The sequence below is a fragment of the Anomalospiza imberbis genome, chromosome 3 (assembly GCF_031753505.1).
Source record: "Anomalospiza imberbis isolate Cuckoo-Finch-1a 21T00152 chromosome 3, ASM3175350v1, whole genome shotgun sequence".
Classification (NCBI taxonomy): domain Eukaryota; kingdom Metazoa; phylum Chordata; class Aves; order Passeriformes; family Viduidae; genus Anomalospiza; species Anomalospiza imberbis.
The window spans coordinates 97952591-97964753 of record NC_089683.1 but is presented as its reverse complement, the minus strand read 5'-3'; the positions used below and the strand labels follow the sequence as shown (position 1 = coordinate 97964753).

The window sequence follows — 12163 nt, the reverse complement described above, 5'->3', positions numbered from 1 at the left end:
ATAAATAAGAATATCCAAGCAAGCTCTTCATAAGTTTCCCAACCACTATCCCTCTCTATGTCTGCCACATCCCTTTCCAGATATTTTAATTTCCTAAGAGGACCACTGGAACAGTACATAATTCCAGGTAAACACACTCTGCTCTTCAGTGGTAAACTGGTGAGTGGGACGCACACTTACAGCCTCAATCTACAACAGAATTTCTAGGCTATACTAAAACTAGACTATACAAAGTGGTGATTTTTGTGCTGGTAGTGGTTGGAAAGCCTTATATGGGAACTTCAGTGCAGTGCATTTCTGCATTACCTGACAAAAGTACCTCAGAGCTTCAGTTCATTCTTGCTTATGGTTTTTCTCCCATGTCTTGCTTAGTACTGGGATCTCATTGTGTTAACTCTGGGAGAAAACAGGTGGCCTATGCCCCAATAACTTAGAAAACATGTATATGATAAAAGGCAACTCATGTGTTCATATAGAGTGTGAAACTGCTGGTCAGTGTAAAATACATTGGTCTCAGCATCCTGGCAACTTAGTGCTTACAGTCTTCTTGTACACAATGCCAGGGAGAGAAATCGTGGAGAAAAGTGAAAGGGCTTTGTGGAACTCTCCCAGTGAGGGGTACACAGAAGAAAACCTAAGAATGTTTGTTTCAGCATGTAATAGGAGAGTAGTAGAAGCAGACTTGGAAAAAGGACTTCTTAGTAGTATTAAGTTGGAGATGACTGAGGAACATCTTGAAGGGATTTATATCAGAAAATAATTTGTAGTGTAGTAGAGGGAACCATCAGCAGAGTTGACAATGTCTTCTAAAATAGCTTGATAAAATAAAACTTCTTATTGATCAGTAATTAATATATAAGTGTATGAGTTCCACAGAAGATGCTTAATCTGCATTTGACTGCACTAAAGCAATTGACAAAGGTGGCAAATTATTTGATAAATAACTTTCTGCAATCAGGCAGACTTAAAATAACATTAGTGCACTTCTTTAAAATTACTTCTTTCATTGCCACAAGAATGAAGAAACTCTTTTTACTAAAGAATGAAAGATATGATTGAGTCCTTAATGTCTTTATGCTTATCTCCCTCATGAATCTTGCCTATGCAGTAGGTTAGAAATGAAAATTAATAAAAAGTAAGCGTTTGGGAGTGAGCCTTCCATCTTTTAGACTGCATTTTAAGAACAACTCTACCCCCCAAAATGGGGAAGAGGACTACTACAGATGATCTGATTTTACACAGAAGCCCAAGATCAAATAAACTTTTACTATGCTCAGTCTCACAGCAGTTCATCTGCGTAACAGAGATTTTGGGGCTGAGCTGTGCTCTGCATACGTGCAAGGAGATGAGACAGAGAAGTGCCCTTTTATGTGCTGAGTCTGGTGCCCTTTCATACTCAGTTAGTTTAATTGAGCTAATAAGCACACATGAAAGGGATCTCCTGTGTATCAGTAAGTGCTGGCAGCCAGGGCGCTCACAGGATGCCTTCCTCATGTGCATTGAACTGGCATCCAGAGCAGACAGGGGCCAGCTTTACCTTTGTTGTGACCTTAGAGGATCCTTATGAGCAGAGAAAAGCCTACAAAGTTGTACTCTTTAGATATACTAATGCAACAGCTACCATTCCTGAGTATTATTTTAAAAGAGTCTCTTATTTTAAGGGTGAGGATTCTGAGGAGTAAGCTTTTTCATTTTCTTGCACTGGTTTTTTAAACTGTGCCTATTTATTTGATGTGCCTTCACACGTAAATGTTTTGAGTGATTTATTTAAGTGTAATATATATTTTATCTAATGATATTGCAGGTGTTCCTCCGCATTCTTTGAGGAAGAGAGGTCAGCATTAAAACAGAAGCGACAGAAAATCAGACTTTTGCAGCAGCGGAAAGTTGCAGATCTTTCACAGTTCAAAGATCTTCCAGAAGAAATTCCATTACCACTTGTAATAGGAACAAAAGTTACAGGTAATTTCTTAAAAACAAACAAAATAAGCATCCAAGTGTATTTTGCAAAGATTTTAGTAAGTCATAATCCATTTAGTGCACATAATTACAATAAATGTAAAACATCAAAAATTGCATTGTTTTTTTGTTGGTTCATTGAGAAGGTGCTTGTGAAGATTAGGTGGTATTTTTAAAACAGTGATAAGGTTTTGAGGTTCAAACTTAGTATAACTTATTATTTCTGCTGTTCAAATTGTAGGGTTTTTTACATGTCTAGTATATCTAATGCATTTTGGAGAGAGGGAGATGCTTAATTTCAAAATACTGAGTGTTGTCTGAGTTTAAAATCTGACCTAATATACAACTTGAACTTTATTTTTCCATAAATAGAAAACTACCTGTTTTGAAACAGATATACAATTGATATTGTATTGTAGTTTGACATGTATGCTAAACATGACATTGCCTTACTAAAAAACCTTACACATAACAGAGGAAGGAATATTAGGGAAAACATTCCACAGGTTTTGCCTAGTTTTATGAGAATTTGAATTCCTTCCTCCAGTCTGATTTCAGTCCAGGTGCTTTTCACTTTAGCATCTCCTTTCAAGCCACTGCTGTTCATTGCATTTTTTGTGTTGAACACCGCTACCCTTAGATCTTGCTGAAGAGCAGATGTGCACTACACTGCCTCTCCTCACTCTCCTAGACTTCCTAGACCTTAACTTTTGTAAAAAATTTGGTACTGTTTCTATTACTTACTTTTTTTCTGGGTTTGCTATTTTCTTCTTTTCATTTAATATATGGCCTTCAAGTATACATATAAGGAATTACTTGCAAAAGATGTAATAAATCTATTTTTGTTATTTATATCATAGCATTGTAATGTTTGGTTTCTTGGTTCTCCTGGTTTTTTTTTCAGCCCGCTTGCGAGGTGTCCATGATGGTCTGTTCACTGGACAAATAGATGCTGTAGACACTCTTAATGCTACCTACAGAGTGACTTTTGATAGGGCAGGTCTTGGAACACACACAGTCCCAGATTATGAAGTTCTTGTAAGTATTAATGACACATTCTAAAAGTAGCTATAATAAGAAAATGCAATTTAAAAAATCCACAATGACATGCTTCAATGAAAAACAAGAAAAAATGTTACACCCAGGTGGTATTGTCATAAAGTAGAAACAAGCATAACAGATGCATGGGAAATTCCAGGATAATAAAATTTTACTGTTTATGGTTTCACAGAACAGGATAACCCTCTATGATTAAAGCATAATGGCTCAGGGTGGAATAATTTACTAGGCCAACTGTTGTAAGCTGTTACAGTAGCCTGAGTTCAATATGAAGAAATTCAATGAGTAGTGTAAGATCCCAAAGAGAATTCTGCAATGGGATCCTGCGAGGATTTGCAGAAAATGTTCAAGAAAACCCTAACCCTTTTGTGACTAGCCAAAGTCAGGAAAGGCCTGTGGGAGTTGCAAACAAGTTTTATGACTTGACTCAACTTGATTTTGAAATTTCTTGTGCTAATTAAGCTACCTGGGAGGATGTTGTTTTGGTCAAACAATTGGAGATTATCTCTCAGCTCCTAGGCTTTGTTCCTGCCAGACAGTCCAGCCTGGACTGCAAGATTTCTGGGGCACCTCACTTTCTTTTGTATCCTGTGTGGTGCTGGATTTACGTAATTCTTGTAGTTTCTGTCATGATCGGAGTTTGGAGTCTCTGCTGAACTGTTGTGATTTGTCTGCCAATAGCATTTTTGGAAATGTTCATGCCGGTTTTATTGGATATGATGCCAGAACACTTTGAAAACTCCTAGACCAAAACCAAAATGTTAATCTTTTCCTGCTGTTGGGCTGGAGTGTGGATAGGCACAGCTAGTCCAGATCCCAGAAACCAATTACGTGTTCCAAAAGGGTAAAAATTAATGAGACACTGAAGTATGTCCTTGCCTTCCCTTTCCCTGTCTGGCAGAGTAATGAGCCTCATGAAACCATGCCAATCGCTGCCTTTGGACAGAAACAGCGGCCCTCGCGCTTCTTCATGACTCCTCCCCGATTGCCATACACTCCTTCACTCCAGTCTCCAATCACAGTGAGTTACTGTGTTCGAGTCGTGTTAATCACTGAAGTATTTTTGATACCTGTTGAAGCTGTTACCTTAAAAAGTTTTTGAGATTAATTTTCTGATGTTATTTATTTAGCATGATTAAAATCTTACCAAAACCCTCTAAAAAGAAGCTATTCATTTAGATATTTTATCCTTTATAGGACAGTGATCCTTTATTAGGACAATCTTCATGGAAAAACAAAATTTCAGGCACAGATAGTGAGACACTAGGAGGCTTTCCAGTAGAATTCCTCATTCAAGTGGTAAGTATTAACTGCAGGTCCTAATTTTGTTGTTTATTGTTTATTCTGCCAATTCTTCTGCAGCTCAATGGCCTTCTGTTAATTTATGACAGATATGATTATAGCCAAATTAACTTTCGAAGAGATGTTCATATTTGTTTTTTATCCCTCCTTCTTCATTTTCTCACTTGTTTATAACTTTTGAAATATGCTGCTTTTCAGGCCAGAGAGGTCCTCAAAAGTGTCTTATTTTCCCAACTCTACCATTTTATCTTTAAAAAAGTGTTATTTCTACATGCAGACTTTAAGACTTCTTTATGTATTTGAAATATACTTGCATTGTGCAAAGAACATTTGCCTATATGCATTATCATATATATTTTATGTTATATAATGTTCTACCCTCTTGGAGAAGTAAAGCAGCACTCATTTCCTTGCAAGCAAACATTCATTTTATAGATAACACTAAACAAAAAATACTTTTTTGTCTTCACCTTTGTGAAATAATTCCTCAGTGGTTTTTGTGTACCAGTTCAGAAGAGAACAGACAAGTAATGTTAGGAAGCTGAGGTTCACTGAATATTAAAAGACATTGAAGCATGTTCCAGGATGATGGAGGAAGGTAATTGCTCATGTTGGCTTAGCTTAAGATCAGTGATTGAAGTCTTTAACAAGGAAAGCAGTTTTGAACATGCCAAAGGAGATTGAAATGATTTATGTTTAAAATATTAAGAACTGAGAAATAAAATGCCTCTCAGATTTTAAAGGCTGTGTAATTGGTCATAAGAAGAAATTTGTGTCAGTAGCTCACATGACACACTAGCATTTGGGCCATTCAACGTAATGAATTTTGTTTGAGAGTATCATCTATTCAGATTTTTTAGAGGAAACTTGTATGAAGCTAATTTTGAAAAAGGTGGCATGGCATCTAGCTTAGCTAAGAAAATTTAAAATAGATGTAGTTACTATAAGATTAATTATGATAAAATTGAAATATACAAAAGATACAGTTTTATGCAGCTAAACTGTATCTGCAGCTGTCTCGTTTGAGTCACAGAGTGTCATCAGTGAGACTTGTAACTGAGGTGTATTGAGCTTTACATCTACTTAGTACATCAAGTTTATCTGTGTATGCTATTGTTTCTGCATTTTAAACATGAAAATGTGTGATTTGTCAGTCACATGTGGTTGTGTATTACTACTCAATATAAGGAAATCTGAGTTTTACAAGTATAGGCCTCTTGCTTGTATTGCAAATGGTGGCATTTTACGAAGATACCACATTAATATGTATTTTTGCTTGAAGATTTTCAAAATACTTTGAACAAAATCAATCCACAGATTTTTGGTGTTTGTCTATTTGAGCAACGACAAAGAATCACGGGGCTTAAACATTTAGTGACAGACTTAAAGCATAACTTTTAAGAATCATTTTTTTAATTAGAAGTTTGAGGAGGTACTGAAATTTGGTGTTGTGCAATACATGAGACTGGTGAATGCTGATTAATGATTGTGATGTATTCACCAGTCCAGATGTATTTTTATGTTAAGGATTGCTGCTCAGAATGTTTTTTTAGCCTTTCTGATAGATGGGTACTTAAAAAAAGTCAAATCCCTTTTTCTCATTTAATATTGATTCAGGAAGTAAATGGTCAAAAACAGTTTGATTCCAAGAAAACTTTCTCAAAAACTAGACAACAAAAAACAATTTTATGGGAAGAATTTTGGACAAAACAGAAAATACAGAGCATACCTTGATTAAGGTTTCAACCTTATTTCCCTTATCTGAAATTAATTTGGAAGAAGAGGAAGTGAACCCAAAATCACATGCATACAATGACAAATGTTAGGGATATTCTCTTTTCCTATAACTTGAAGTTGTAAGCAAACACTGGGACTTGTAGCAACTATTTTAATCATTGTTCTACACTGTCTTAGTTTTTCTAAATCTTTATATTTATTACTACACCTTACATTCTGACATCTGAGACTGTGGACTGATGCATTAGAAGACTGGCTCAAAAATTAGCATGATATTAAGAATAAAGTCAGCAATAAATGAGTAATAATTTTTTTCAAGTCTTTCATGCTTAATTCATTATGTGTGTCCTTAAATATTTCATATGCTATATGGCAGTTCAAAAGCAATACATTGCATTTGTGCATTCTAGCCAGTATTTAAATTTGGAGGATGTTTTTCCAAGTATTCAGCTACAGCTTTTTTAATTTTCCTTCCTCCCTCCTTGTGTTTTGGGGTAAAGAATTCAGTTGGAAGGCAGCGCTGCAGGACAAAGCAGATGTTGGCAGGGTTGCTGCATGCCCGGTAGAGGGAGTGTGGTGATGCAGCACGGGCACCGCAGTGACCTGGTGTCTGCCTGTCACACCAGGGGAAAGGAGGGATCTTCCCAACTTAAATGCAGGAGGAAAATAAATAAATAAATAAATAAATAAATCAGAAAAATCTGAAAATAGGTACTCGATTTTGGCTGATTTCTCCTTATGAAAATTTTGAAAATATTGCATAGTAAGTGATCACACGCTGCATTTTGAAATGCTCATATTTTTTGACTAACAAATGAAATCAGAAGTGAAAGTCTAAACATTCTGGTTGGGTTGTCCCTTCATTACTTTTAATGTGGAAAAGCATTGTACTAAAAACTTGTTTCCAGTTTACTGAGAACTATAAATTGCAACAGTAAACAGGATGAGTTATGGTGAAAATAGAGTTGTTAGGCAAGAATTTCTCAACACAAAGAGGGCTAGACTGAATTACAGCATTCACTGGCAGATGAAAATGGAGGTCTATGTAATAAAATGTACCCCTGAAGAAAGTTGATGGACATGATAGATTCAGTGAAAAATCCTCAGAATCAGATTATCCTGGTCACTGGAATATATCTTGGAGTAGGATGAATATAATAGAAAATCCAGGCTCATCCAATGGAGAACTGGCGCTGTGCATCCTCACATATGTCTGCACGTCAAAGTTGAAATTAAGAATCAAATGCCTTGCAAATTCGGGGAACGTGTTATATATTCTGGATTAATTTGGGGACTCATCAACTTCATGAAGGAGAAGAATGTGTTAGGCAATTGCTGGATGGTGATGACAGCAGAGCTCGACAAGGAACTTTTTGGCAGCAGTGGCAGATGGTGTACAGTGCTTTTCTTCCTCACAGGTGTTTTATTGGCAACACGAACACTTGTGTGGTGTGTTAGAAACTAGATCAGAGAGGCAATCCGGCTCACATAATTTTAAACCTTTTCTTTCTTGCCTCTTCTGAATTTGTTTATTTTTGTTTGTTTGTTTTTGTCATTATCTCTTCTGTGATTGAGTTCTTCATGCAAAATACAAAGAGCAAAAATGCAAGTGCTGTCATTGGGAGACAGCACAAGGACAGAAATGAGCAGCTGGACTTGGGAGGCTGATAACCCATGCAGCATTGCCTCTGTGCCTCTGGCCATGGCTCACCATCCATTCATAAGATGCATCTGGCAAAATATTTGGAGTAGAAAGAGAGAAATACTGATGCCATTTTACAGGTTTAGTTTCCTGGTGTGTCATTCAGAATACTGTTACAGGCTTCCTGAGCTCACACACAGGAAAGATGGCAGTGAGTGGAAGAAGATACAGAAAGGGCCACAAAAGTTCAAGAGATGAAGAGCCCTTTAAGGGAGTGGAGTCTGAAAAGGCTTAGGTTGTGCTTAGTCTGGTGGAAGAACAGTGGAGAAGAGATGCTTTTATTGTCTCTGAATAAGCATGGATAAATACAAGGAGGGAACACTATATTTAGCTGAAAACCAGCTTTGGCTGTTTGGCAATTCTGAACAAATTGCTATGAAGTGAAAAAGAATACATTTAGCATGGAAATTCCCAGACTATTCCTCATTAGCTGAAAGAGATCCTGGAACAATTTTCTAATTACAATTACAATTTGTAGGGGCAAGCAACCTGGCTGCATTATGACTGGACTTGAAAATCACAAAAGGGATTATATATAAATCAGATGTGTGTTGAACTAGGAGTTCCTATTTCTCCCAGTCATGTATTTCACTGCTAGGATGTAGTTAACCCCTCTGGAACTTATAAAACCTGAAATTTTTGCTCTGTTTACTCCAGTAATAAAAGTGTTGCTGGTCGTAGTGAAGCTAGGATTTCTCTCAGGGCCCTAGAGTATGAATAGTTATGGGAGTGATGAGTGTGTTGAAGGTGCTCCCAGTGATTTCTACTACATCCTGCTAGATCCCCAGGGCAGGCGCCACAGGCTATTACAAAAGAGGGAAATGGAAAGCTCAGAGTTGTTCTCTATAAAATAGATCCAATCTCTATGCCAGGGTTAACTGCAGGAGTTTGCACAAAGGGCTGGTGCCTGGTGGAGGGCACAGCTGAGAACTGTTGTGGGGAAAAAAGTGTAGTAAGGTGAGTGATACTAATTGTAGTATCATGACCATAACAACCTTCACTCTCCTTCAGCCTATTAAATAAAAAAAAGGTTCTTAAAAGGTTCTTCAGCCTCTAGCTGGCCATAAATCATGTTAGTCTTCCTCTGGGGAATTTCAGCTGATAGATTTTAGCACTCATCAATTTAGGGCACTTGGAATTGCTTTAAAAATCTCTGGAAATTCCATCATTTAATTTTAATTAATTTTTATTTTTGCTTATTAACTTGATAAACAACTGAAAAATACATTTAAAATTATGAAAGAAATGGGTATGGTTTTTCTATCTTGAATTTCTATGGCGTTTCAAAACTGCTTAAGGACCTAGTCTTTCTAAAAATAGTTCTTTTGTTTTAGACGAGGTTATCGAAAATCCTTATGATCAAGAAGGAACACATCAAACAATTGAGAGAGATGAACACGGAAGCAGAAAAGCTGGTGAGAATGTTTTCTTTTTGGTTATTAAAACAGGATATGCTTTAACAGCTAATGCAAATAAATTTAATTAGGAGTGTAGTCTAAATAAAATCTGTATTTTGTTGCTTTCTATGACATGAAATGTCCATTATTTTTAAAGACAAGTCAGAGAGGTCAGTTCATATATGATTCTCCTTTGAAAGCACTGTGCTTTGGAAACTGATTAATGTTAACATCAGAATAGCACATGTCAGTTAACACATAAAGTAAGGAAATACTATGTACCTTGAGAATTTGGAGTACAAGTTTATATGGTAAGACATTCATGCTAAAACTGTTCTGCAGATGGTAGATACTTATTATCTCAGCTTTCTGGTTAAAGCAATTACTCATTTCAGAGATTTTTCTGGAAAGCTCTGAGTGCCCTTGACTGGCATTTAAAGCTACAGTACCACAGCAGCTACAGCATAATTAGCAGCAGCAGCAGAATAGTTTTTCTTGCTAAGTTTATCTAATCAGCAGTCAGTAAATTAAAATTATAAGAGTGGCTCTTCTACCACCCATGGCTATAAATTAACTTGAGAAAACTCTCAGTCTCAGCCTTCTGCCAGCATCCATCCAGGCTGTTGTCTCTGCAGTGTACAGAAGGCTAAAGGTTTATGGAGAAGAAGAAGGGAAAGCAATTTGTTTATTTATTGAAACAAAACAGTTGGGGTTTTTTTCATGTGAAATATTTGAATTGAAAATATGTCTTTTGTTCAAAGATGTGATTTATTGTGGTGAAATTTCTCTTTGTGCCTTCAATGATCATGTGCCTGTGTGCATTCTGTTACTCTGCTTCCTACTGCCCCATCTCTGTGTGTCTAATTTTCTTCTACTGTGCCATGGTGTTCATCTTCAAAACCTTGTTATCATTTCAGTTACTACATTATTTTTCCTGTATTTTGTGTGTTACTAACTAAACTAGATGCAAAGAGAAGGAAGATTAAAGCATGTCATTGCAACCTGCAGCTCTGATAATGAAAAATTACCAACTCTTTTTAAATTATTTTTTTTCTGAGGTATTTGTACTTTTGTGTAGATAAGGAGGTCCATAGGAATGACAGTATCCTTCATCTAGCAAGAACCTGAATGTTAGCTCAGCTATTAAGTCATAAATTACCGATATTCTTATTTTTCTTGGTCGGTCTCCTTATTCAATGGAATTGAAAGAGCAAAAAAGCAACTGGGAGGGAAATCTAGAAATAGATGCTAAATTTGATACATTTTAACCCAATTGTAACCCAGCTAAGGACTTTGAGATACTCTGACATTCTTCCCTGCTCTATTTCCTTTGAAAACCAGCAATCATAAAGCAACCCCCATTACCACTCAAGGCTGTCCTGATAAATAAAAATAGAAGATGTGATACCTTCCTATTGGGCCATATTCTTAGCCCGTCTTCTAATCCTCTTTGTCCCTTGGCAATCCCATCTGTGTTTGTACCACTGAGTATGAGTTGCTTCTCCTTTAAAATGTATTTTCTTTGAACAAGAATCTTTTTCTGACTCCAGTTCACTTCAACATCAATAACATACCTGAACATGAAAAAAATTGAATCTTTTGAGTTCATTCAGGTGTACCTTAATTGTCAGACTTTGGTAATAATTCATACATTTGTCATTTGATAATTGTTAGAGTACCACTGCTGTTTGGTTTAAAGTAATCCTTTTATGAAGACTTCTGTTTAATGACTGATTCAATATAGAAATAAATGGAACTGACCAAAATCAGAAATGGCACTGAATGTAGGCCATTCCTATCTGGCAATAATAATAAATTGACACAAGTCCAGGGATGCCTTCAGAGGAGCTATTAATGTATACAACTGTACATTTTTTGTCTCATTTTTCTTGACATCACTGTACTAGCGTGGGTTGCGAGCTATAAACAAATTACTGTGTACATAAAACAGTAAACATTTGGATAAACAAGTATAAATTGAAAGGACCTGCAATAAAAACAAGGTAAAGGTAATGCTGGTTGTCTCAGAGAAGCATCTAGATCCTTGGTGACAGAGGTGTTACCTGCTTCCCTCCACTGAAAGCCATCCATCTTTTGTCAGTTTAGCTGTTCATCAGTGTTTCCAGGTCTTGGGTTGTGCCCAGGTCAGAAATAGTTACGCTGCTGCTGAGAAATATTTCTTTTGTTATCACTAGCATAGAATGCCTTTAGCCTTTCCTCTCCAACAGGGAATTCATAATTGTCTGCAGTTTTCACAGCTAAGCTGGAGCAGTTCAGTTTGCTCTAAGGGAACTGGTCACTGGAGAAGGTCTAAAAGATTTGATTTTTTATGTTCCACAGCTGCAGAAGGTATGCCAAATTTATGCCACTTTCCAGTGAATTCTGAAATTGTGGTGTTAGTTTAAAGCCCTGTTAAGTTGGTATTCAAATTTGTAATTCCCTGGAGATCATCTCAGTGATTAGGTTTAATGGGGAAATTTGAACTGAACTCATAACTGAAACCTTTTGAGTTTCTGATCACAATTATCCTGATGGAGACTCTTGGCTTTGCAGTTTTCTTTATCTTGTGTGTGAAATCTATAGCTAAAAGTTTTGCTTGTAGGAGGTACAAGCAAAATCAGCCCTATTGCTGGAACTACATCTAGCTTCTCTTGCAAGAGGCAATTTAGAGAGGAAATTCTATAATATAATGTATGTTTTGTTTCAGTTTCATAAATATCACCCAAACAATGTCAAGCTGTATTCTGAAAAGAGTATAAGAAGAAAGATACTGTATTTTGGTATTTATTCTTTTTGTGGAAAATCATGCTTACCAAATACTGTTACCAAATATAAGCTCTAGTAACTTTCTTTTTTGGCAGAACTGTGAGCTGTAACAGAACACTGAGTCATCCTCAAGTGACCAATAACTTACTAGCCAAATGTGCCTCCCATCCTGCAGCAGAGGTGCTTGAGGCCATATTGTCCTGTACTGTTCCTCTGCTGGCAGGATAGTTTTTTGCTCAGC

General features: G+C 36.5%; 2 protein-coding genes across 4 annotated transcripts in view; one reads left to right on the top strand and one right to left on the bottom strand.

The window, feature by feature from the left end:
• Nucleotides 1-12163, bottom strand: part of STUM (stum, mechanosensory transduction mediator homolog) — a 287384-nt gene that overhangs the window by 151394 nt on the left and 123827 nt on the right. The gene's annotated exons all lie outside the window — the stretch shown is intronic.
• The window catches only part of LIN9 (lin-9 DREAM MuvB core complex component), a 38657-nt gene that overhangs the window by 22700 nt on the left and 3794 nt on the right, over nt 1-12163 (top strand). For all 3 annotated transcript variants that reach the window (XM_068185951.1, XM_068185953.1, XM_068185952.1), the window contains 5 exons: nt 1805-1962; nt 2864-2997; nt 3920-4039; nt 4216-4317; nt 9094-9174. In XM_068185951.1, coding sequence (XP_068042052.1) covers nt 1805-1962; nt 2864-2997; nt 3920-4039; nt 4216-4317; nt 9094-9174 — 595 coding nt within the window. The remainder of the gene's footprint in view (nt 1-1804; nt 1963-2863; nt 2998-3919; nt 4040-4215; nt 4318-9093; nt 9175-12163) is intronic.